The sequence below is a fragment of the Diceros bicornis genome, chromosome 35 (genome assembly GCF_020826845.1).
Source record: "Diceros bicornis minor isolate mBicDic1 chromosome 35, mDicBic1.mat.cur, whole genome shotgun sequence".
In the NCBI taxonomy this organism is placed as follows: domain Eukaryota; kingdom Metazoa; phylum Chordata; class Mammalia; order Perissodactyla; family Rhinocerotidae; genus Diceros; species Diceros bicornis.
Genome location: NC_080774.1, coordinates 15196922 through 15220490, shown reverse-complemented (window position 1 = coordinate 15220490; position 23569 = coordinate 15196922). Strand labels below are relative to the sequence as shown.

Genomic DNA, 23569 nt, shown 5'->3' with positions numbered 1-23569 from the left:
GGAGTTGTTTAGGGGGCCAGCCCTGTGGCCTAGTGGTCAAGTTCAGCGCACTCCACTTCAGCAGCCCAGGTTTGGTTTCCGGGCGCAGACCTACACCACTCATCAGCGGCCATGCTGTAGCAGTGACCCACATACAAAATAGAGGAAGATTGGCACAGATGTTAGCTCAGGGCAAATCTTCCTCAAGCAAAAAGAGGAAGATTGGCAATGGATGTTAGCTCAGGGTGAATCTTGCTCAGCAAAAAAGAAAAAAAAAATGGAGTTTAATATGTAATTTAAAAAATATAAACATAACTATAAACAAATTCACTCCATTCAGTTTTAAAGTTCTATGTTTATATTCCATGTACTCAGTTTAAGGAAGTTGTATATGCATATTCAGTTATTCAGTTTAAGATGTTAGAAGGGTCCAGCCCGGTGGCATAGTGGTTAGGTTCATGCACTCTGCTTCAGCAGCCCAGGGTTCGTGGGTTTGGATCCTGGACACGGACATACACACTGCTCATCAAGCCATGCTGTGGCAGCGTCCCACATACAAAATAGACAAAGACTGGCACAGATGTTAGCTCAGCAACAATCTTCCTCAAGCAAAAAGAAGAATATTGGCAACAGATGTTAGCTCAGGGCCAATCTTCCCCACCAAAGAAAAAAAGAAACTAGAAAAGTATGTGATACAATTGAGAAATGTTTCCATCAAAATTGGTTAAAGAAAAAAAGTGTTTATTTGTCAATTATACCTCAATAAAACTGAAAAAAAAAACAGTGCACATAAAAGGCTAATGTTCATTATAATAATCATTTATGTGGAATCTTTCATTTCACAATAAGAAATAAAATTAATGTTTATGAATCTACTTACTTTTAATGTCAAGCAGAAAACTATAATAAAGTTTCTAAACTTAAACTTTTAAGCTTCTCATATGGTTCTAAATTACTCCAGTGATAGAATAATTTATATATTCATATATTTTATGTTTTCACATTAATTTTTTAAATGAAAGGAGCCAATGTATTAATATTGGTTATGTGTAGGTGATTATAGGAAATTTGTGTTTTATAATAAGCATATGGTGTGTTTTAGAATAACAGAATAATAATTTGTAGGAGTGTGTGTGTGTGTGTGTGTGTGTATGTATGTGTTTGGAAATTGGTCAGTGAGCACTCACAGTTCTGACCTTGGCTACAAATCAGTAGTCTAGGATACCTAAAAAATCTGAGATGAGAGTAAAGAAAGTTTTCTCATTTTTGCTTTTAAAAAGCCTCCCAAGATTGCAAACCCAATAAATATAAATAGTATTTTAATAATATTATAGAAATATTTTTAGATATAAATTTAAATATCCCATATCTCTCAGGGATTCAAGCTAATGTAATGATACATAGCAGGCCACATCTTTAGATTGAGTTCTAAACAATATTTTCTTGTATAGAACTTTGTAAAATGTGAAAATAAGGAACTTACTACTTATTTTATTTAACTATTATTTCCCAGTATAGATTTGACTGGTTTATATATTTGATTACCACTTTCCAAGTTATAAAATTTAATTTATAGTGCAGCCTAGTCACCTTAAATCCTTGAAACAAGATGGTGTGGAAATTAGTAAATAAATAAATTGGCAATTTCAGCTTGACCATTTACAGTGAATATTTCCATATCCAGTCTTCTTGTAGTCTTAGACCAATTCTAGTTCCAAGTAGGAGATAACAAAAACAGATGATACAAATTATAAAAATCAATTAGTGCCAATGACCAAAATTTAATCCAAGTTCAGGTAGGTCAGAGTATTTATTCTTCTAGTAGTCTTAGTTCCTTGGTTGGTTGGTTGGTTTTAGCAGTTTCTTATTAACCTTCATTGTTCTGGTTATTATTATAATTTATTACAGTTGGTGATGGAGTATTGCTTAGGCTCAGCCTCTGATTTGTTAGAAGGTAAGAATATAAGCACTATCCCCTCCTTTCTGTTTTACCTTTACCAGAATGTTATCTAAACCTATATTGAAGTGCAGTGAGGGTAAACTAAATGGATGATAACTTAGACTTAAGGGTAGTGTGAATAAGCTGTCTGAACTTTATCTCTGCAGTGTCGCTGAAAGTATCTCAGTAATGATTAGCAGCCCTCCTGATGTTTTAGTTCATGGCCCATGCTGGGCAGGTACTACTAAAATGTTTAGCTAATATGATGAAGTATGTGTAGCCAAAAACATCAAATCCATATGTATGTGTGAAAGAGAGGTAGATGGTATCAAATTATATTGATATTTAACCCTTTCAAATATCTTGACTGACCCAGTTCTCTGCAGATACTGTTACAACCAGAGACTCTGTTAAAAATTTACATTAAAAAAAATTTTCTTATATCATCTTTGATCTCTGAATAGAAATTGCTATGCTTTCACAAATAATGAAAAGCTGTAGTTAGAGGGGTAATTATAGGTGGCTTTGTGGCAGAGGAGAATAATGCAACCTAAAACACTCTAGCCATTTAAAATGTCAGGAGAGACTGGTAAATTTGGGCCTGGCCAATTGACTTGCAACTGACAAGTAAATTAACAATTCATTACAGTGAATATCAGGCTTTCTTTTATTTTGTTTTGTGGGGTTTGTTTGTTTGTTTTTATGCTTGGTTTTCCTGTTACCTGTTTATTGCTATCGTATAGAAAATATGTATCCTGTGTATTTAGATGAATGTGTTCCCAAATAGTCATTTGAGAAAGTATATAATTCAGTCTGGTATAGCTGTATAAGATAATAAATAGAGGAATGAAACTGATCATCTACTCCTGAATTTTTTTTTCCTTCCTCAGTTCATAAGAAACCACTTCAGGAAGTAGAAATCGCTGCCATTACTCATGGTGCCTTGCAGGGGCTAGCCTACCTGCATTCTCATTCATTGATTCATAGGTAAGATTAGAAACCAGCTACATTTTCATTTCAGTTACAGGACTGTCTGTTCAAGGAACCTTGAAAATTAGTGCATGCTCCAGTTTTTAGGGTGCCTAAGGATTTATGGGAAGCGAATAGATTGCTGCTGCTTCTGGATGTAAAGAGTCAAGTTGCCAGAATTTAGTTCTTATCTCTCAAGTCTCCCCAATATAGCCACAAAGACTTACATCATCTCTGTTCTGTAGGTAGCTATTCTCCAGGCAGAGTGGTGCAGGGAAATTTGAAGAAAGGCCCAGCAACCTTTTGATACTGTGTCAAGAAGAAAAGAAAATTAGCCTTCCTTGCATATATTTATTTCCTAGCTGAGTTTCTTCTTCCTTTCCTATTGCAAATAACAAGTCAATCTTATGTAAATATATGCTGTTTTATCACTTTAAAATATTTTACATTTCTATAGTCCATGTAGATATTTAGGAAAGTATTATTATCTTTATTTTGGCAGATAAAGAAACTGGGACTAGGAAAGATTTAAATAACTTGCCCATAGTTTCACAGTATTTATATAATAAAGATTGAAACGCAAATTTCCTAACTTCTAATTCAAGCCTTTCCTCTACCTTATATTTTTTTCTACCACAGCCCCACTCTTCTTGCTTCAACCTACTTTCCACCACTAACTTCTCCTAAACAAAGATGTCACCAATCTTTCGTTTTCTCAGTAAAGAACTTCTAGTACAGTTACTTTGATGAATGGTGGTAGAAGTAGGGGCATATGAGGTAGGTGTAAAGGATGTGAGATGGCTCCAAAACAAGAGAAGACACTTTGACATTTACTAGGAAGGAATGAAACTATTAGGTCATAGGTTCCTCTTTTGCTTCTGTTTTAATCACACTCGAGTAGCCATCACCAGTTACTGATACTACACAAGCAGAACTTCCTCAAGATAGGCAGACCAAAATTCCTACCATGAATTAGGCTTATTTGTAAGGACTAGGAATGAACCTAACCATGTCTAATTAATACTGAAGAAATAAATTTAACCATAATGCCTATGGATTTGACACTTTTAAATAGATATCTCTTTGATACCAAGCTGTCATTACTAAATGCCAACTTGTTTATGATGATTTTGCCTGCTCCAGTTCAGTTTTTTGTTCTTTTGTTACCTCAATCTGCCCATTAATTTAGTGTTTTATTCTCTAGTATACTTGAACTTCTTTAATATTTAAAAGAAGTTGAAAAGACAAAAAAAGAATGCTCTTTATTTAGTAATAAATACCATGTCTCAGATTTTTATTATTTTGATGTAAAAGGCAAGTCAGTGTTCTAATTGAAGATAATAAAGATATTTTTATGTTGTAAGAGAAATAAATAATGCTTTTTTTAGTTCTCTCTGCCAACGCCTAATGTCATCATGAGGAAGAAACTGAATTTTCAAGGGAAGATTTTTGGAAACGTTTTAAATCATTTGAACCTTATCATTTTCAACTTGACATAAGTTTTCCTCATTCTTTCTGCTTTATCTTTCCATTGCCCGTCAACTTACAATTCTTGGTTCCTAGTACTCATTATACCTCATGCCTTTTTTTCAAAGAGAATAAGGAGTACATCCACATCTTGTCATTCTCAATTATCATACTGAAGAATGAATTTTTTGAAATCCTATTTTAAATCTTTTTGCTGCATAAAATATCTAATAGCTTGGGAGTAACTACTTGAGATTCTTTGTAGTAATACAATAGAAATGCAATTTTCCTAACCCCTAATCTTTGTTTGTTTTGATCTTTCAGGGTCTTCTTTTTACTGTACAGTGTTATTTTTAAAATAACACCTTCTATATAATATGTACTCTCAAATGCCTTAGAGTTGCAGTTACAATTAAAGGCAGAGAGAAAGGGTCACAGGCAAGAAAGAACAGGTATGTGTGTAGTTGAGGTTTATTGGTAGGTAGTCAATACAGAATCATTGAAGGTTTGTTTAGACTCCAAAAACGTCATGTAATTTGGAAAAGGAAAAAAAGGCAGTTACAAATGGTGCCAGTTCTCCCATCACAAGGAATACTGTTGGTAACTGGATTTAGCATCTAAGAATATGCTTTTGTAAGTCTAGCAACTGAGTAGGTTTCCTTGTCTGCCATGTCTGCCTTTTTTCTCATTGCATTCCCTCTCTCTCTGAAGAAACCTCTACTTTTTAGTAATTACTATGACCTACCTATAAGTACACCCAGGAATCTGGACCCCCTTACAACATAGGGTTACTAAATCCCCTTCTGCCTATCTGAGCAGGGTTTTTTTAATAAACTTTTGTTCTTATTAATTGCATGCTCTGACCTATTCCATAATCAAAATTGAAAAGTAATTTTCTAACCCTCTTATATTTTCCTTTAGGGATATTAAAGCAGGAAATATTCTTCTAACAGAGCCAGGTCAGGTGAAACTAGCTGATTTTGGATCTGCCTCAATGGCTTCTCCTGCCAACTCCTTCGTGGGCACACCTTACTGGTATGTAGAGTCAGAAAACATGACGTAGTTTTAAAATGTGCATACACACAAGATAGACTCACAGCACTGGTTTTGTTTTGTTTTGTTTTGTTTTTTTGTTTGTTTGACAGTGTCTCACCATAAGCCTCAAATGAGACTTCATTAGAGAAGGATAGAAAACTTACTAGCAAAAAAGAAACACTCTGACTTAATATAAAATTTCCAGTGACTAAATTGTACAAATAAGGTTGATGTCACTGTGTGTAAACTGAGCAGGATTATCAATTCACGGACCAGGCTCAGGTTTTAGATTTCATTCAAAGTTTCTTTTGAGCTTTTCTCTTGAGGCAGAGTCTCTGGGCAAGGGACAAGGTAGTTTCTTTAACCTTCTCTGACTAGCCAATGAGCATAAATATTACCTTTCAGTAAAAGAAAAAGAAATCTAGGTTCTTATTTTTGTTGAGTTCTCTGAGACTTTACCTAGCTTGTCATTCTGACTTAAAGTTTCACCCCATTCTATTCAAGATTCCTTTCCTTCCTTTCATAGATACACTGGAATTTTGTTGTACCTTGGAGAATGACTTATATCCCTGGAAAATTACTTACCTACTGAAAAGATCAGCTACTGTTTAAATTTTTTTCCGTCATCATCAGATAGCATTTACTAAGCAACTACTTATACACACTGATAGAGAACAAAGCATGTTAAACTGATATGCCCTTCTAATGAAAATCCATTATGGACAAACAAGTAAAATAATATCCATTACCATACCCTGTTTGTTTTTTAAGTTGTATTATGTTTGAAATATCTGATTATATTGCTTTATATAGTTCCGTATTTTCATGTTGTTTAAAGTAACTTATTTAAGTGTTTAATACATGTTAATCCTTTACAAGTCTCTCTGAGGTAGCTGCTAGAATTCTCTCCACATTATAGGTGAAGAAACTAATATACAGAAAGATTAAATTACTTAGCCAAGATCAAACCGAGAGTAAATGGTGGAATGAGAATTTATTGAAAATAATGTATTGTTTCATATAAGTCACCAAGTGTGTTGTTTATATTTTGAATAGTGTTTTTTCAAATGATTTGTGTAAGGAAATAATATCTTTATCAGATAAAATTTTAGAATACTCTCAAAAACAGCTATTTCATTGAGTGACTTTATTAGATGAATTTTGTTTTTAATTTACAACTTGAGTTTTGCATATTATATTTGGCAGGATGGCTCCTGAGGTGATCTTAGCTATGGATGAAGGACAGTATGATGGGAAAGTTGATATTTGGTCACTTGGGATCACCTGTATTGAACTGGGTGAGTAAAGAGTTGTTTTCATTATACTTTTGAGAATCATTCCTTATTATGATTGTTAGTTCATTCATTCACCTATTATTTAATGAGTTACTGCTATATGTGTGCCAGGCAATGTGAATTTATTATTTTTTTTAATACTTTTGTATAACATCAGAAGATTGCTTTCTCTCTGCTACATTTTCATGTTATTAATTTAAGTAAAAGAGTTTAAGCAGGTATGGCAGTTAATGAATGTGGGAATATACAATAGTAAGTATTAATATTTGAAAAATATCCATTCTCCATACCATAAGTGATACTATATGTCCTTCCTTCATGACAGTGTTTCTTACTTAATTTACATTCTAATTTGTAAATCTGAAAAAGTAATAGCAGGCTTATCAAAGATCTGACTCTAAAAACTGCATTTGGCCCCTATAGAGAGCAACCCCGGAGAAAACTTCATATTAGAAGATACTCCCAGCTTTCCAGTTGTTCCCCAAATATTGCTGCAGTTATTTAAAATTGTCTAACTCACCACAGAATCTCGATTCTCTGGTTGTATATTTTGAACTTTAATGTATCTTAAAGTTACTTTTATCCAGTAGTACACTGGTAAATTTAACTAGTGAGTTTCTTGGAGGAGGGGACACAAAAAGCCAGAATTTGTAGCATTTGCCAATTTCCATGGTGTAAATATTCCCACCATAGCCAATTTCAGGCTACCAGTTTGATTCACTAAATGTGGAGTCAAAGAAAGGTGTACACAGTTGACCTTCCAAAGCCAATGTGCCTCCAGCACAACCCTGCCTTTAGCTAGATTTTTTATTTAAAGTTTATATAAGTATGTTTAATTTTTTAAAAATCAGTTTTTAAAATTGTTTTGTCTCATTTTTTAAATTTAGATTTTAATTTTTTTGTTTAATTTCTTCTATCCTGGTATCCAAATTGATTCTGTAAGAATTTCTGAGTTCCAGTTTGATTCTCAAACTATAGTTTTCTCTCTCCGTAAAATGTTTAGCCTCCAAAGACAACTTGGGATACTTGGCCTACAAGATGACTTGTATTGCATTTCCAGTTGCTTCACTGACCCCTTCCAAAGAAACATATGATGAAGATACACAATTTGTCTTTTTTTTTTTTTTTTTTACATTAAAGGGATATTAATGAAAAAAAGCAGAATTTAGGGAGAAAAGTTAGAATATTTACTTAATTTTAAAAATAAGTCACATTCACTGGTTTGTAAATCAAAAAAATACAAAAAGACATGCAGTGAAAGGACTTCTTCCATCCTGACCCTATTCACCCAATTCCTTCCCCATCCCGCCAACACACACAAGGTACCACTGTTAGTAATTTCTCGTAATTTCTCGTATATCCTTTCAGAGTTTCTTTACAAATATACAAACAAATATGAATATACACTTATTCTATTCCTTTTCACACCCAAGTTAACATATACAAGTGGCTCTGCACTTTGATTTTTCACTTAACAACATCTTGGAGATCTGTTTTACATTAGTAACTTAGACATCTTTTTCTTCTTTTTACTTGCATCATGTTATTCCATTATATGGATATACCATAATTTATTTGACTGGTGCTGTATTAATTGATATTGAGGTAATAGATTTTTTTTCAGGTTCTAATATTGTTATTCTCTCTTTCACTGCAAAGGAAATTCATCTAATTTATTCATACTTTTTTGGGGGGCACTCAGCAGAAATATTTGCATACTTTGTAAAGGACTTATGATGAACTTCCAGCAATGCTATGTAGAACTTGACAAGGTAGTCCTAAAATTCATATGGCCAAAACTAGTCATGACAATTTTGAAGAAATAGCATTTGAACAAAAGAATCCCTCTACCAAATTCCATACCATAATAATTAAATCAGTATGGTATTGGTGCAGGGAAAGACTAACATCGAAGAGAACAGACTAGAAAACCTAGAAACAGACTCAAAATCCATATAAGTCGGATTTTGGTATAAGACAGAAAAGGCATTACAGATCAATGGGGACAGGATGGCCCATTTGAAAAATAATATGAGACCATTTGTTAATTATATGATAAAAACTAAAATCAGATTCCTAGCTTATGCCATACACAAAAATAAAGTCCAGGTTGGTTAAATACCTGAAAGTAAAACTTTAAAACTTTTAGGAGAAGCCCCCGTTATGCCTCTTTCCTCATCTGTAAAATAGAGATAACAGTCCTATGAAGTAGGTGCTATTATCATGAAGATTAATGAATTAATATATATAAAGTACTTAAAACATGGCCAGGCATATAATAAGCACTAAGTATAATTATTGTTGTTATTATTATTCTATAAGTATACCTTTATGGGTATAGGGAAAAATTTTTCTAAGTAATATTAAAAAAACATAATGACAAATATGATAATTTTTACTGCTTTAAAATATAAAGCTATGTAAAACACAAAAATTAAAGATAAACCGTGGGCTAATAGAAAGTAGTTGAAACATATCTAACCAACAGAGTATTGGTCTAGAATTTATAAAGAACTCTTATGATTTCTTTATCAAAAAGAAAAAGACAAACAGCCAGTAGAAAAATGGGCAAAGAGTATGATCAAGCAGTTCATTGGAAAGGAAACCTAAATGGACATCAAACGTTAAAAATTACTCAGCCTCCTTAGTAATCAGGGAAATGCAAGTTAAAACCTTTTCACATTTATCGGATTGGCAAAAGTTTTTAAGTCTGAGGATAATAAATTTTGGGAGGCTGCCAAGGAAACAGAAACTGTTATACACTATTGGTAGGAATGTAAATTGGTATAACCACTTTGGAGTGCAAATTGGCAACATCTAGTCAAGTTGATGAGGAGCAGTCTCAGTGACCCGACATTTCACTTCTAAGTATATACCTTAGAGAAATCTTTATGCATGTACACCCGAAAACGTGTACAAGGATGCAGACTTGTTTGTAGAAGCCAGAAAAGGTGGAAACAACTTAAATTCTTATCCAAAGAAGAATGGATAAATTAATTATGAAATACTATATCACAGTTAAGAGTGAGCTGGATCTACCTGTGTCAATATGGATAAATTCAAAAATCATAACAGGATATTTAATGAACAAAGAAAGTTGCAGAAGTATAGGTACAGTATGATGCCAATTATGAAGTTTTCATAAATATGTTTATATCTTGTTTATGAGCATATATATACTAATAAAACATAACATAAATGTAAAAGATATAATTTTAGAGTAGAAAACTCTGAAGGAAGAGAAATAAAGTTCTATTGGCTTTTGTACTTTTTTTGGAAGAAAAAAGATCTGAAACAAATATGCCAAAATATGATAATATCTAAATGATAGGTGTCTGTTATAATATTCTGCAAATTTTTTACGTATTTGAAATATCGAATAATTTAACTTTCTTAGAAATGTACATTCCTTTTGTTAAAAAAACAAAAAAAAACTACTCTCTGCATAGTGTAGAGTTAGCAGTATACAATAAGTTTTAGAATTAGACACCCTGGATTTGAATTTGGCTTTACCAACTCTTAGCTGGCGGGACCACCATGTATGGCTGCACATAATACCATCAAGCATTCACATAGTCCAGGATGTGAATAACACCTTCTGGAGTCGTGTAACATGTTGATTCTGACTATGAGACTTTGGACAATTTTCTTAACTTCCCTCAGCCTCAGTTTTCTCATCTAAGTGAAAACAATAAAACATATACCATAGTTATTGTCAGACTTAAATAAGATAACATATATAAAGTGTTTAGGGCCGGCCCCGTGGCTTAGTGGTTAAGTGCGTGCGCTCCGCTGCTGGCGGCCTGGGTTCGATCCCTGGCGCGCACCGACGCACCGCTTCTCCAGCCAGGCTGAGGCCGTGTCCCATATACGGCAACTAGAAGGATGTGCAGCTATGACATACAACTATCTGCTGGGGCTTTGGGGGAAAAAATAAATAAATAAAATAAAAAAAAAAGTGTTAAAAAAAAAAAGTGTTTAACACAGTGCCTGGCCCACAGCAAAGGCTCAATAACAGCTAATTGCATTCCTATGTAGGATTATCCCTATTTTTGTCATTTATATTCCAAAAGGAACCAAAATTTTCCTTAGAATACTGAAATCATAGCAACTCCTCAGTTACAACACTTTTAAGAGGATGTACCACCTGAGTTGAACTTTACAGCTAATTAGTGACCACTCATTGTTTTAACAAGCTTTTTTCTTACCAAAATCTTCCTAAAATGGAACATGGATTTTACCCTTTCCGACTTTCTTAAATAGAACAAACAACATGTACCCTTCCATGATGACTCAAGATCATCTTCACATCGGTTTTTGTACTATGTAGCTGTAGTAATGACTGAAGTTTCAAACAGTGGTTGACATTGGGCGAAGTAGGTACAGATCCCAGAAGATACGTTAGTACTTCTCTCTTGAGACAGGCCTTGGTATGTGCTTACTTTCCGATTTTATCTTTTTATAAGAATGAATTAGGGGCCAGCCCGGTGACGTAGTAGTTAAGTTTGTGCGTTCTGCTTCGGCAGCCCAGGGTTTGCCAGCTCAGATCCTGGGCGCAGACCTGCTCACCGCTCATCAAGCCACGCTGAGGGGGCGTCCCACATAGAAGAACTAGAAGGACCTATAACTAGGATATGCAACTATGTACTGGGGCTTTGGGGAGAAAAAAAAAGAAAAAAAGAAGAAGATTGGCAACAGATGTTAGCGCAGGGCCAATCTTCCTCAAAAAACAGAAAAGAATGAATTAAAGTATGTATAACAGCATGCTCTCTATATCAGCCTAACTTTGATTGCCTTTTATAAAGTGATTTACTAACTTAAAGAACAAAGTAGCTGTTTGCCAAAGTTGTCTTATCCTCTACAACAGCTGTTCTTTCAAACTGATAGATGATAGTATCCAATTATACTTAAGAGCAGAGACTCTGTAGTCAGATAAACTTGAGTTCTAATTCCAGTTCTGCCATTTCCTAGTTGTATGACTTTGGTCAAATTATTTTAACTCTATGAAATGTGCGTAGTAAGATCTCCTACCGTTTGAGGATTGCCTGGATTAAATGAAAATATGGATTTAAAGTGCTTATTATTATAATGGGTACATAATATATGCTCAATAAATGTTAGCCATTATCAACACAATCCTGGTGTATATCATATTTCATCCAAATTTTTAATTTACATCTTAACATCTCTTTAAAACTGGGAGGTATTTTACAGACAATAGCATTGTATAATTGTGATTGGCAGGATGGATTTTTTTCCTGAGTTATATGTAAAATAGTGATACATTTTGAATAGTGGTATATCTTATAGTCAATGGCATCTTAGATTCAGAGAAAGATAATAGTACCTGCTCAGTTAATATTCATGAAATAAAATTGTTACCAAGGATATTTAACTTCTCAGCAATTATTCAAAACTTGTTATATTGGTAATGTAATAAACCATACAAGTACCTTTTTGACAGCTTTACCATACATCTCTATCTTCTTGGCATTAATCTTGTTAATGGACATATAAAAGAAGGGTATTTTTTTTACATGAAAAAAAGATTAAACTGCTGCATATATAACCCTAAGCAATGATTTTTCTAAGTTTTCTGTATGTTTGAGGTTTAATGAAATTCCAGGTACAAACAGTATACTTTAAATTGTACTTTTAATGTTGAAATTACATTGAAAGTTGTGGATAGTCCCTGAATAGTGTGTTGTTACCTTTCCTTATGATATCTCTTCTATAACCGTGTATATATTTAAAAAGCTCCCTAATGTGTAATTAGAATTGTTGAGGTAACATCATGAAGGAGGAAGATAATAATGGTACCGGCGCTGCACCCCTTTCCTGGATCAAGTGCTGTAGTTCCTAAGTGGTTAAGCCTGTTTCATGAATTATCTTTTGCTAAATTGATCTTTACTGAAAGAACTAGTTAAATGCATTAATCCTCTGAAAACTCTTGAACATTGAACATTGAAATTGTCTAGTCACCAGATATTTTATTTTTCAAGATTATTTCAAGAGAAGTTAATCTCATGTTCATCTGTTTAAACTACAGACACTTAATTCACCAACAAGAATCATTGTAGAAGCTGGCAAATGGTCCATCAGCATTGTCAGAGAGTTGGCTGTGTTCAGAAATGAATTCTCTAGGGAAAAAAACGCCACAAAAATATAAATGTTAAGCAGTTTTTCTGCCTGGAATTTTCTTCTTCCACATTAGCCACTCATTGTTTATCTGTTAATAAATGAATGTTGTGATGGCTCTTGGGAAGAGGCAGGTATATTTACTCGTCTAAAGCTTCTTCTCCGTTTTTTTTTTTTTTTTTTTGAAATACTAGTACTATTTATCATAAAATGCACAGGGTTGTTGAAGAGACACTGAGGCCTAGTGAAAAGAACACAGGCCTTATAGTCCTATGGGACTGGATTGAAATCCCAATTTAGTCTCTTACTATGTGACTTGGTTTCATTATTTGTGCTAGCTGAACCTCAGTTTCTTCAGTTGGGATAATAATGCTTATCTTGCTGAGCTCTTGTGAGAATTATGAATAACTTACGTAACACACCTGAAGCAGTAAGTGCCTGACATGTAGTAGCAACTCAATAAATGGTAGCGATTATTATTATCATTAATCATTATGGTTGTCAGCCACATTTGTTTATAAGAAATCTGTTGCATGAAGTATTTATCTAAAGACAGGGGTACCTTTTGATCTTCCTTATTAAAATCTCAATCTAGGCACTCTAATTTAGCATGATCCTTGCTGAGCAGAGTAGTGTCCAGAAGCTTTATTGAGCTGACCTTCCTGAACCTTCATGTCATATAACACACGTGGAGCATCCAGAAAAACTTGATCATTGTCTTTAAGTAAAAATTGCTATTTTTTTCTTTTAGTTTAGTTAATTTAGCTTTTTTATGCTTCCACCCTTTTCCTTTCTTTTGAGAAAATATGGATTACATATCACAAGGTGGCTTCAAAAGCATTCTCAGTTCCTATTCTGCTGCTTATGTAGAAGATTGTATGCAGACTATTATATTCCACAGTACGAGTTGACAAACTTTCTGTAAAGGACCAGATAATAAGTGTTGTAGGCTTTGCAAGCCATACAGTCTCTGTGTTAACTACTCAACTCTGCTCTTGTAGCATGAAAGCGGCCATATACAATATGTTAGTAAATGGACGTGGCTGTGTTCCAATAAAACTTCACAAAAACAGGCTGCTAGCTGAATTTGGCCCGCAGGCCATAGTTTCCCCACCCTTGCTCTGGAGTATACTGGCTTAGCAATGAGCCCTGTCACGATGGCTCAGAGGATTTATGTAGTATGTCTAGCAAAGGACTTGGACATAGGTGAGGCCATCTGAAACTAATATTTAGCAAATGCTTCTCAGACCCTAGAGCTGTGTGCTATGTTTGGAATATATTTAGTCATGTGCTTCTCTACTAGAGCTATTCTACCATCGTGAGGCCGGCTGTCTTCTTGTCTTGTTCACAAAAGAGTGTCTGCTACTTGCAGGCCTCACTATTCCTGCTTCAAATCTGAGCCACTGCCTTTCTTATCATTATGGGATTGGATTTTGTTGTTGCTTTTGTTCCTTCATCCTCCTTTTTCTAAACTTCTGTTTTCTTCTTCTTTAGTCCCCCTTCCCTGCTGTTTCTCCTGTGCAATTCAGTGTTCTTCTGAGCAGCTTGAATTATATACCTTTTGCCAGTGAGTGAGAGGGTTTCTATCCTTCTGATAGTGAGTGAAGCCATCACATAGTGTCTGTTGGAAGCCCCAAGACTTAGTCACTTCTCAGTCATTTCTGTGACTTCTTGCTGCACAAGGATTTTTTGTTGACAAAATTTCTTGTTTGCCTTAATTTGCCTTACCTTCATATTATTTATTTTATAGGTATTTTTGGGCCACCAAAAATACATACTAGGTGCTGTGTTTAGCAGTAAGAATGCAAAGATGAACTTAATCTATTATGTTCATTGTCCCTGCCGTCGTGAAGTTTAGCAGAGAGGACACACATTAAGTGAAGGATTACACAAATAATTAATTATGGTTATGATAGGTGGTAGAAAAGAAAAATATAATTTATAATGACAAAATCTAACGGGAGACCTAGTCTGAGAGGTCAGGGAAGGCTTCCCTGAGGAAGTGATTGTAAGCATATAATAAGCCTCAAATAAATATTTATTAAATTAAGGCAGAAATGCAATTACATTTAAGGTGAAACCTGAAGGATTGGCAAGAATTAACCAGATAAAGTTTAGGGAATGAAAGTGAGAGGGGAGTCCAGACAGAAACAGCAGCATGTGAAAGGCTCTGAGCTTGGTTCTTTCAGTGAAAGAACAGATGGCATGGGAAGAGTGCGGGGGAACAGTGCTTCTCACAATGAAGTGCTGGAGGTAGCCAGGGTCGTGTTAATAACGGCCAATAGGCTGTGTGTAGGGATCTGGACTTTGTCCTAGGAATGAGGGGAAGCCATTGGTCATTACATGATGAGTTCCTGGTTCTACATGGCTTCAAATGCTTGAAGTTGTCGGAAGGCCAAGCTCTAGAAACTTTGTAGAGTCTACCTCCTGATAAATAAAATAAAATAAACCCAAACCAGTTTTTTTAATTCTACTTTTGAAACAGATATAAATCCATTTTTCCACACTACAACTTTCAAATTTCCACTTTTTAACATTTTATGGCCCTATAATACTGGGATCTATTTGGTGAGTGTAAAGTAGCCTGTTGAGAGGTGAATAAAAAATATTTGTAAAATCATGGACTGTCACATTTCAAAGGTATCAGAGATCATTTAGTCAAGACTATAGGAGGCCCATCCAGAGCATCATGGATGAATCCATACTGTTGCCTTCTGCTGGAAAACTGCCAATGACTTAAAGTTCACTACTCTCAAAATTGTTCATTCTGGGATTTGGGGGGTTTTTGTTTTGTTTTGCTATTCTGGCTTTTCACAGGTTCTTCCTTCTATGAGTGAAAATGTCTTCCCCATTACTTTTGCCCTTAGTTCTTGTTCTGCTTCTTAGAATTACATAGAGTAAGTCGAATTTGCCATTTTAAAAGTGGTTAATAGAAGAAACTTTACTTAAAAACCAAGATGCTCTGATGAAACCAGAGAATCAGATTATGAATTACAAAGTGAGACTATATAAAAAATCCATTAGGATAAGCACGGTAGAATGAGATAGTGATTTATCTTCTATGGCATAATAACTAATAAATAGCATAAAATTATCTGTACTCAGATCTAGGACTGTATTTCTTTCCTTTTGTCAACAAATGGAGCACCTAATATGTGAATATCATCTTATTACATATGCTTGGGGAATAAATAAAATAATAAGAGTATTCGGGTTATAAGATCTTGCTCTTAGAGCTTGTGATTTCTTCTGAGAGAAAAGATTTGTATGCAATAGGAGAGCTCATGCCAAATGAACAGTATACTAAAAGAGAGCTACATACAGGAATTCCGAAGAGGAGGTCATGGTGGACTGGGGGGAGTAAATTTATTAAGAAACGCCTGATGCACTGAGATTCTCTTTAGAAGGAGTTGGACCAAGCCTTCTTTATTATTTATGCTCCTCTTCCTCGCTCCTATTTCCCCTCTATCCCTCTATCCCCACAGATACCAGTTCTTTGGCCTTATTGAGCCTTCAGTGTTTATTCAATTGAATTATTTTACCTCCGATACTATGTTAGTGATGTTTAAGATGTTTCATTCTATAGTAATCTCTTTTTTTCATTCTACTTCTCTATGCTTTCTGAATTTTTTTCAATGAATACATATTTTTTAATTAAAACATGTACGGATGAAGGTGTTTTATACCTATTGTGGGAAAACAGGCAAAGACCAGCCTTTTAAAGATACGTGAAGAAAACGGGAAATTTTTCTTTAACTCTCTTGAAATGGGTTGTGTTAGGGGCTTTGCCAATGTACTTTAAGATGACCAGCAGCTTCTTCTGAATGGCTATCTTGGCAAAGATAGAGAGATAGAGATTAAAATAAGTGGATTATGTGGCATGATGACTGTAACAAGCTATTGATTTAGTGGCAAAGCTTGGCTCATAGTTCCTTATTCCTCTGTCTGCCTGATTTCTTTCAAGACCTACTTTATCGTGTTTCTTTTCTTTCAGCGGAACGGAAGCCCCCCCTTTTCAACATGAATGCAATGAGTGCCTTATATCATATTGCCCAGAATGACTCCCCAACGTTGCAGTCTAATGAATGGTAAGACTCAGCTATCATTTTAAATCTCTAAGAAAATCACCATATATATTTGGCACTTTCATTAAACTGCATTTTAAATATGTGACTGAGAAAGCATTTCATTCCTTCATTGTGTATTATAATAAGTGACACTGATGCTTTGTAGGCCTGAACTGTCTACACATATACAAACACACACATTTTTCTTTATTTCTGCCTTCACTATGGCTTGTGTTCCTAACGTGTCTAATAACTGAAATTCTACAAGGAACATGCTTGCTACCTTCCTAACAAGTCTAGCCTCTTAAGTCATGATGGTCTTGTATTGATCATCGCAGTTCTTTTTTTTTTTTTTTTTTTTGTGAGGAGACCAGCCCTGTGCTAACATCTGCCAATCCTCCTCTTTTTTTGCTGAGGAAGACTGGCCCTGGGCTAACATCCATGCCCATCTTCCTCCGCTTTATATGGGACGCCGCCACAGCATGGCTTGCCAAGCAGTGCATCGGTGCACACCCAGGATCCGAACCGGTGAACCCTGGGCCGCCACAGTGGAGCGCATGCACTTAACCGCTTGCGCCACCGGGCCGGCCCCTCATCTCAGTTCTTATCGCTTCTCAGCAGAGATGAAGTACCCTCTCGGATGTCATTATTTTTCTAGTTGTCATTTTTCTTTTACTATATATATTCAAATGTATTGAGACAGAACATATACTATCTATTCAGAAGATATATTGTTCCTTAGTGAAATTTATGACATTTTGATGACTATTTGGGCCACAAGAGTTATAGAAAAAGGGCGATTTTAAAGAATAGTAGACAAAATGGAATTTTCAAGAGAGGAAGTATTTTCATCCAGAAAACATATTCTTGGGTTCTCTGTCCATTATGCTTCCAGTTTTACTACCTGGTTATAGGTTGTGGGTGATGGAGGAGTTATCAACTGGTCATGAAGAATATAGGCTTGAGACTTATGAGAACTGTTATCTTTGGAGAGAAAAATATGTATAAAGCTATTATGTATTAAAAAAACTATTATATATAAATATACTATTATTTGTTTTCTGATATATATTCTGATTTAAGCTTCCTTATATATTTCAGTATGTTATGCGTTGACTAACTTGCAACTGTCCACATTCATTCTCCAAAAGAATTCATTTTAGATAACATAAACTTGAAAATGACTCAGTTCTCCTGATGCTCTAAAATAGTTTATTAAAAATCTCCTAAAATATAAAATTTTCCCTTGAACGAAAATTGTTTAAAGTAATCAGTGTGTTCTACAAACCCTGATTTTACTTTCTTTCAATGTGTTTGTACACACAGGACAGAATCCTTTAGGAGATTTGTTGATTACTGCTTGCAGAAAATACCTCAGGAAAGGCCAACATCAGTGGAACTATTACGGGTAATTTTTCAAATTTATATTTGAGGAGGGGGATTTAAAGTCACATTGTAGTGGAATATAGTAAGTCATTCTTGTGTCAGCTCATCATGACAAACTGGATTAGAACGTGCTGCCTTGTCCTTTATCCAGAGATAGTAGCTAGGCATAGAAATAGCAAGATTATCGCAATGTATGTGCTGTACATTCCCTGTGGATAGTTCTTTTCTCTATCTTTTCCTTTTTTCTTTTGTTCTTCCCTCTTTTTGCCTTATGCCAAAGAATGTTTCTCCTTGCTCTGGTCATCACTGTGATGTTCCTATGATTAATATCTGCATGAACTTTAATACAGTGCTTTCTGAACAGAGTCTGCCACTGGTTCATATATATTTTTTTTTTATAATTTTATTTATTTATTTTTTCCCCCAAAGCCCCAGTAGATAGTTGTATGTCATAGCTGCACATCCTTCTAGTTGCTGTATGTGGGACACGGCCTCAGCATGGCCGGAGAAGCGGTGCGTGGGTGCGCGCCCGGGATCTGAACCCCGGGCCTCCAGCAGCGGAGCGCGTGCACTTAACCGCTAAGCCACGGGGCCGGCCCTGCCACTGGTTCAAATGCCAACTCTGGGATTTTCAGTTAGGTTGTTGCCCAGTCATCAGGCAGTGAAGATATGTGATAAATATGTAAAGCAGACATTTACATAGCATTACATCATACATGTTGGTGACAAAACTATCATGTTAACTACATTCTTTTGATTTAAACATCTCATTTTTGAGCATCTCTTTTCAGGTAACATTTTATTATAGACTTTATATAGAGGCGATGTGTTCCGTCTATATCAGTGAAGTATGTGGGAGTCTTTTACAATATAAATGTCTTTTATTTGGCACAAAATAGTCCAAGTGTTTTTAACCTTTTTCTATATGTATGTTTTTCAACCCTTTTTTGTTTGTTTATTTTAAGAAAAACTCAGAAGGATTGTACTGCCTAAATTTGTGAAGGTTAAAAGTGTCAGCTGCCTTTATAATTGAAGAGCACCTTGGCTAGGCCACAAAATCTAGGCTTACGTTTTCTTTTTCTTAGAACTCTGTAAACATTATTCTATTGTTTTCCGGCTTCATGTATTCCTAAAGAGGTAGATGTGAAGCTGACTAGTTTTTCTACCCAAAAGTCAGTTTTTTTCTCCTTGTGAGTAGCAGGCCACGGGAATATGGTGACAGAAGCAACAGGGCGAAGAACTCTACCTTATTCTTCTTTGGCGTAGAGCCATCACGTGTTCTAGACATGAACTACAAACAAAACAAAACGGCGGAAACACAAGATACACAAGATAATATCTTTATCACTTTGAGGTAGGCAAAGATTAACAAAAAAAAGGACACAAAAAGCACTGCCATAAAGGGAAAAAATGATAAATTTGGGCTGTAGTAAAATTAAGGAGAAAAAAATGCCTCAAAGAAGAAGATACTATAAGCATTCAAAGATGAAATTTTAGGGGGCCGACCTGGTGGCGCATGCAGTTAAGCACGCGCTCCGCTTTGGCGGCCTGGGGTTCACAGGTTCGGATCCTGGGCACGCACTGACGCACTGCTTGTCAGGCCATGCTGTGGCAGCGTCCCACATAAAGTGGAGGAAGGTGGGCACGGATGTCAGCTCAGGGCCAATCTTCCTCAGCAAAAAAAAAAAGGAGGATTGGCATTGGATGTTAGCTCAGGGCTGATCTTCCTCACACACACACAAAAAAAGATGAAATTTTAGGGCAACAGACAGCAAAAGGATATAAAAAGCAAATGGTCAGAGGTAAAGAAAGAAATGAGAGAGAAAAATTAAAACATAAATTAAAATCTTATCATAAGCCACAAACTAATATAATAAATCAACCCGCTTAGGGTGTTTCCTTTGGTGGATAGTCTTAGGGAAATAAAACAAAATTAAATGCAAAAGAAAATATTCTAAAGATGATTATAGAAAAGATGACCCATGTGGAAGACAAAGGAGATCTAACATATGCCAACCTCTTATTCCTGAAGAAGAAATCAAAACACATGGAGCAGAAGATATTTAAAAATATACTTGAAGAAACCTTTCTGGGAAATAAATATTTGGATCTTTATTTGATTTGGTTTAGCCTTTATTTGGTTTGATGGGCCAAATCAAATGAGCCCACCGTTTAGTCAACAATATTTACTGATTGTCTACTGTGTGCCAAGCACGGTTCTAAACACTGAAAATAATACAGTGGTATGCAAGGAAAAAGATAGTTCCTGCCCTCTTGGAACTTACATTCTAATGAAGGAGTAAGAAAACGAACAAATATTGGTATAATGTCAGGTAGCGGTAAATTCTTTGCAGAAAAATAAAGTATGGACCAGGGATAAGGAGTGAGAGGAGCTGCTGTTGTAGATAAGGAGTTAGGGAAGGTCTTTTTCGGGAGGTGACATTCAAGCAGAGCCCTGAAGAGAGAGACCATGATCTTCGGTGATCAACACATTGATCTTCAGTGACCAACAAATCCTATTTTGAAGTTCCTGAACTCTAAGGATAAAGAAAGATTCAGACAAACAGGCTGAGAAAAATTATTTTGGGGTGGAAAAACCAATCGGCTTCAGATCTACCTCTTCAGGAACACGCAAAGCCAGAAAACAGTAGAACAATGTTTACAAAGTTCTAAGGCAAAGAAAATGTAAACCAAGGATTTGCGACCCGGCTAGGGTGCTCCTCCGTTATAAAGGCAGCTGACATGTTTCAAGCCTCACAAATTTAGGCAATCTTCTTTTCTTAAAAGCTTTTTTCTTAAAAAAAAAAAAATTGCTCAATAGCAAAATCCAGCCAATTTAGAGATGAAACAAAAAGACAGAAAGGAAGAGAGGGTGAATTAGGGGCTGGAGAAACGGCAAAAGGCCTGGGCATGAACATGGAATTTAAGTTTGCAAAAATATTTATTTATTTATTTATTTAGCATGGTAAGGAGACTACATTCTTCAGTTTGAATAGACAATACAAATTTTAGAAGGTAAAAATACAGTGGAAGGTAGAGTGTGAAAAGTAAATCTTCCCATTCCAAGCCCTTCTCTAGAGTTAGCACACCACTGTCACCAGTTTTGTATGTGTCCTTCTAGAGATATTTTATGCATACAGGAGTAAATATTCTTTTTTTATTTTTGCACCAATGGTAGCAAACTATAAACACTGTTCTACTTTGATTTTTTTTTTTTTTTTACTTTATAATGTGTTTTGAGTATTGTTTCACATTACTATATGCAGAGCTATCTCGTTCTTTTTAATGGCTCCATAATATTCTCAGGTGGGCCATAATTGTTTTTTAACCAACTCATTTATATTGTTTGCAGTCTTTTGCTATTACAAACTGTGCTGGAATGAACATCCTTCTACGTGTGTCATTTTGTACCTGTATACAGATATCTAAAGAATAAATTCCTAGAAGTGAAATTACTAATCAAAGGGAATGTGGATTTTAAACTTAAATAGATATTGTCAAATTGTCCTCCAAAGAGGTTGCACCAATTTATAGTCCCATTAGCAAAGTATGAGTACCAAAACTTTTTGAGCTTCTAGTCAGTTCAGTGGAAAACTTTTCTGTCATTTTAATTTGTATTTCTCATTATGAGTTAGGTTGAACATCTTCCATATGTTGAAAAGCCATTGCTATTTCCTTTTCTGTGAACTCTTTATGATCTTTGCCCATTTGTCTCTTGGGTTGTTGGGTTTTTCCCTTTTAATTTGTAGTAGATCTTGCAAATATTTTTTTCCTGTTTCTCCTTTGACATTCTTTATTCTGGGCTTTTTGGGGGAGGTCTCAGAAATTTGTTATAAGGAATTCAACTTTTTTTTTCTCAGTTGGCTATCTAGTTATTCCAAATATTTTTAAATAATCCATCTTTTCCTCACATTTTCTTCCTGACATTAAAATGTCACCTTCATATAGAATTCATTTAAATATAGAACTAAGGTAAAATCATTGAAATGGTTGAAGAGCAGAATGTAAATGTTATAAACGTTGACAATGTAAAAATAATGGTGTAACTAGAAAAAAGTAGGGGTAGGAAAGAAATGTAAGTGTACTAATTTTCTTATTTTTCAGAGTAGATGATCAATAATTGTTCTTAAATTGAAATATATAGTTTTTTTAAAAAAGTAACTCCAATCTCTTAAAGCTTTTCATAATCTTTTTTTTTCTTAACTTTAGAAGATCTTTTAGGAACTAGTAACTCTTGATGAAGAAATTTTAACTGAAGTTAAGCAATTATTTTGCTTCAATCTCTTCTAATTCTGTTAAATTCAGATATATCATAATTTAATAGATTATTCTTAATATTAGCATGTATAATAAACTTCCCAGGTAAAATTATTTCTAGATATCCATCATTCTGAAAGAGAGAGGGAGAGAGTATGTCTAAAATGACGTTCTATAACTTAACAATATTTATTTCTGGATAGTGGAATTTTGGGTGATTTTCTTTTGCTTACTTTTATGCATTTTTCTTTATTATTTAAATGTTTAAAGTAAATGTATTTCCAAAAACAATAAAATCAATTTTTTAAAGAATCTGAGAACCTTTTAATTGTAGGAGTTTGGAGAACAGTGAGATGTAATTGCAGGCAGAGAGAACAATGTGAGCAAAAGTATGCAAATGTGAAACGCATGGCATGAGGCAAGAATTATCTAGAATGTACTGTGCATTGAGTGGAAGGAGGAGTAGGAGTGACTAGATTTGAGCCTAGAAATACAAACAGGAACCTGGCTGTAAAAGGTCAGACTTTATGATGTAGGCACTAAGATGTTTTTAAGATGTTGAGTGTATCAGTTTTAAAACACTTAAACAGGTAAAGGTTTAGTTATTTCATGCAATAAGAAGTCCAGGACATTATGAAAGGAAGGGTTATAAGCAGTCCAGGCTGTAAGCAGCTCAACAGTGTCATCATTGATCCACCTGTCTTCCCACTTTATCGTCCTTAGCATGTGGCTTTTATCTTCGGGGTCACAAAATGGCTGCTGCATCTCCGAACTCAAGTCTTTATTCCAGGCAGGAAAAAAGAGGAAAGGCAAGGGGCAAACTGCCTTCCCTTCACATGCCTTGCCTTTTGGAAAACAAAGTCTTCCTCAGAGACTTCTGCCTGTATCTCATTGGCCAGATCTCGGTCACATTGTTATCAGTAACTGCAAAGAAGGCTAGAATTCAACTCTTTTACTTTCTAGTGCTTACAAAAAGGAAGGCAAGGAAAAGAGGTTGGAATGGGGGATATATGGAACACAGTATCTGTCACAATGAA

At 35.0% G+C, this 23569-nt stretch overlaps 1 protein-coding gene across 2 annotated transcripts in view; it reads left to right on the top strand.

Annotated features, from left to right (window-relative positions):
* TAOK3 (TAO kinase 3) overlaps positions 1-23569 on the top strand; it is a 180528-nt gene that overhangs the window by 109512 nt on the left and 47447 nt on the right. For both annotated transcript variants that reach the window (XM_058531527.1, XM_058531528.1), the window contains 6 exons: positions 1888-1933; positions 2809-2905; positions 5276-5389; positions 6596-6687; positions 16817-16910; positions 18216-18297. In XM_058531527.1, coding sequence (XP_058387510.1) covers positions 1888-1933; positions 2809-2905; positions 5276-5389; positions 6596-6687; positions 16817-16910; positions 18216-18297 — 525 coding nt within the window. The remainder of the gene's footprint in view (positions 1-1887; positions 1934-2808; positions 2906-5275; positions 5390-6595; positions 6688-16816; positions 16911-18215; positions 18298-23569) is intronic.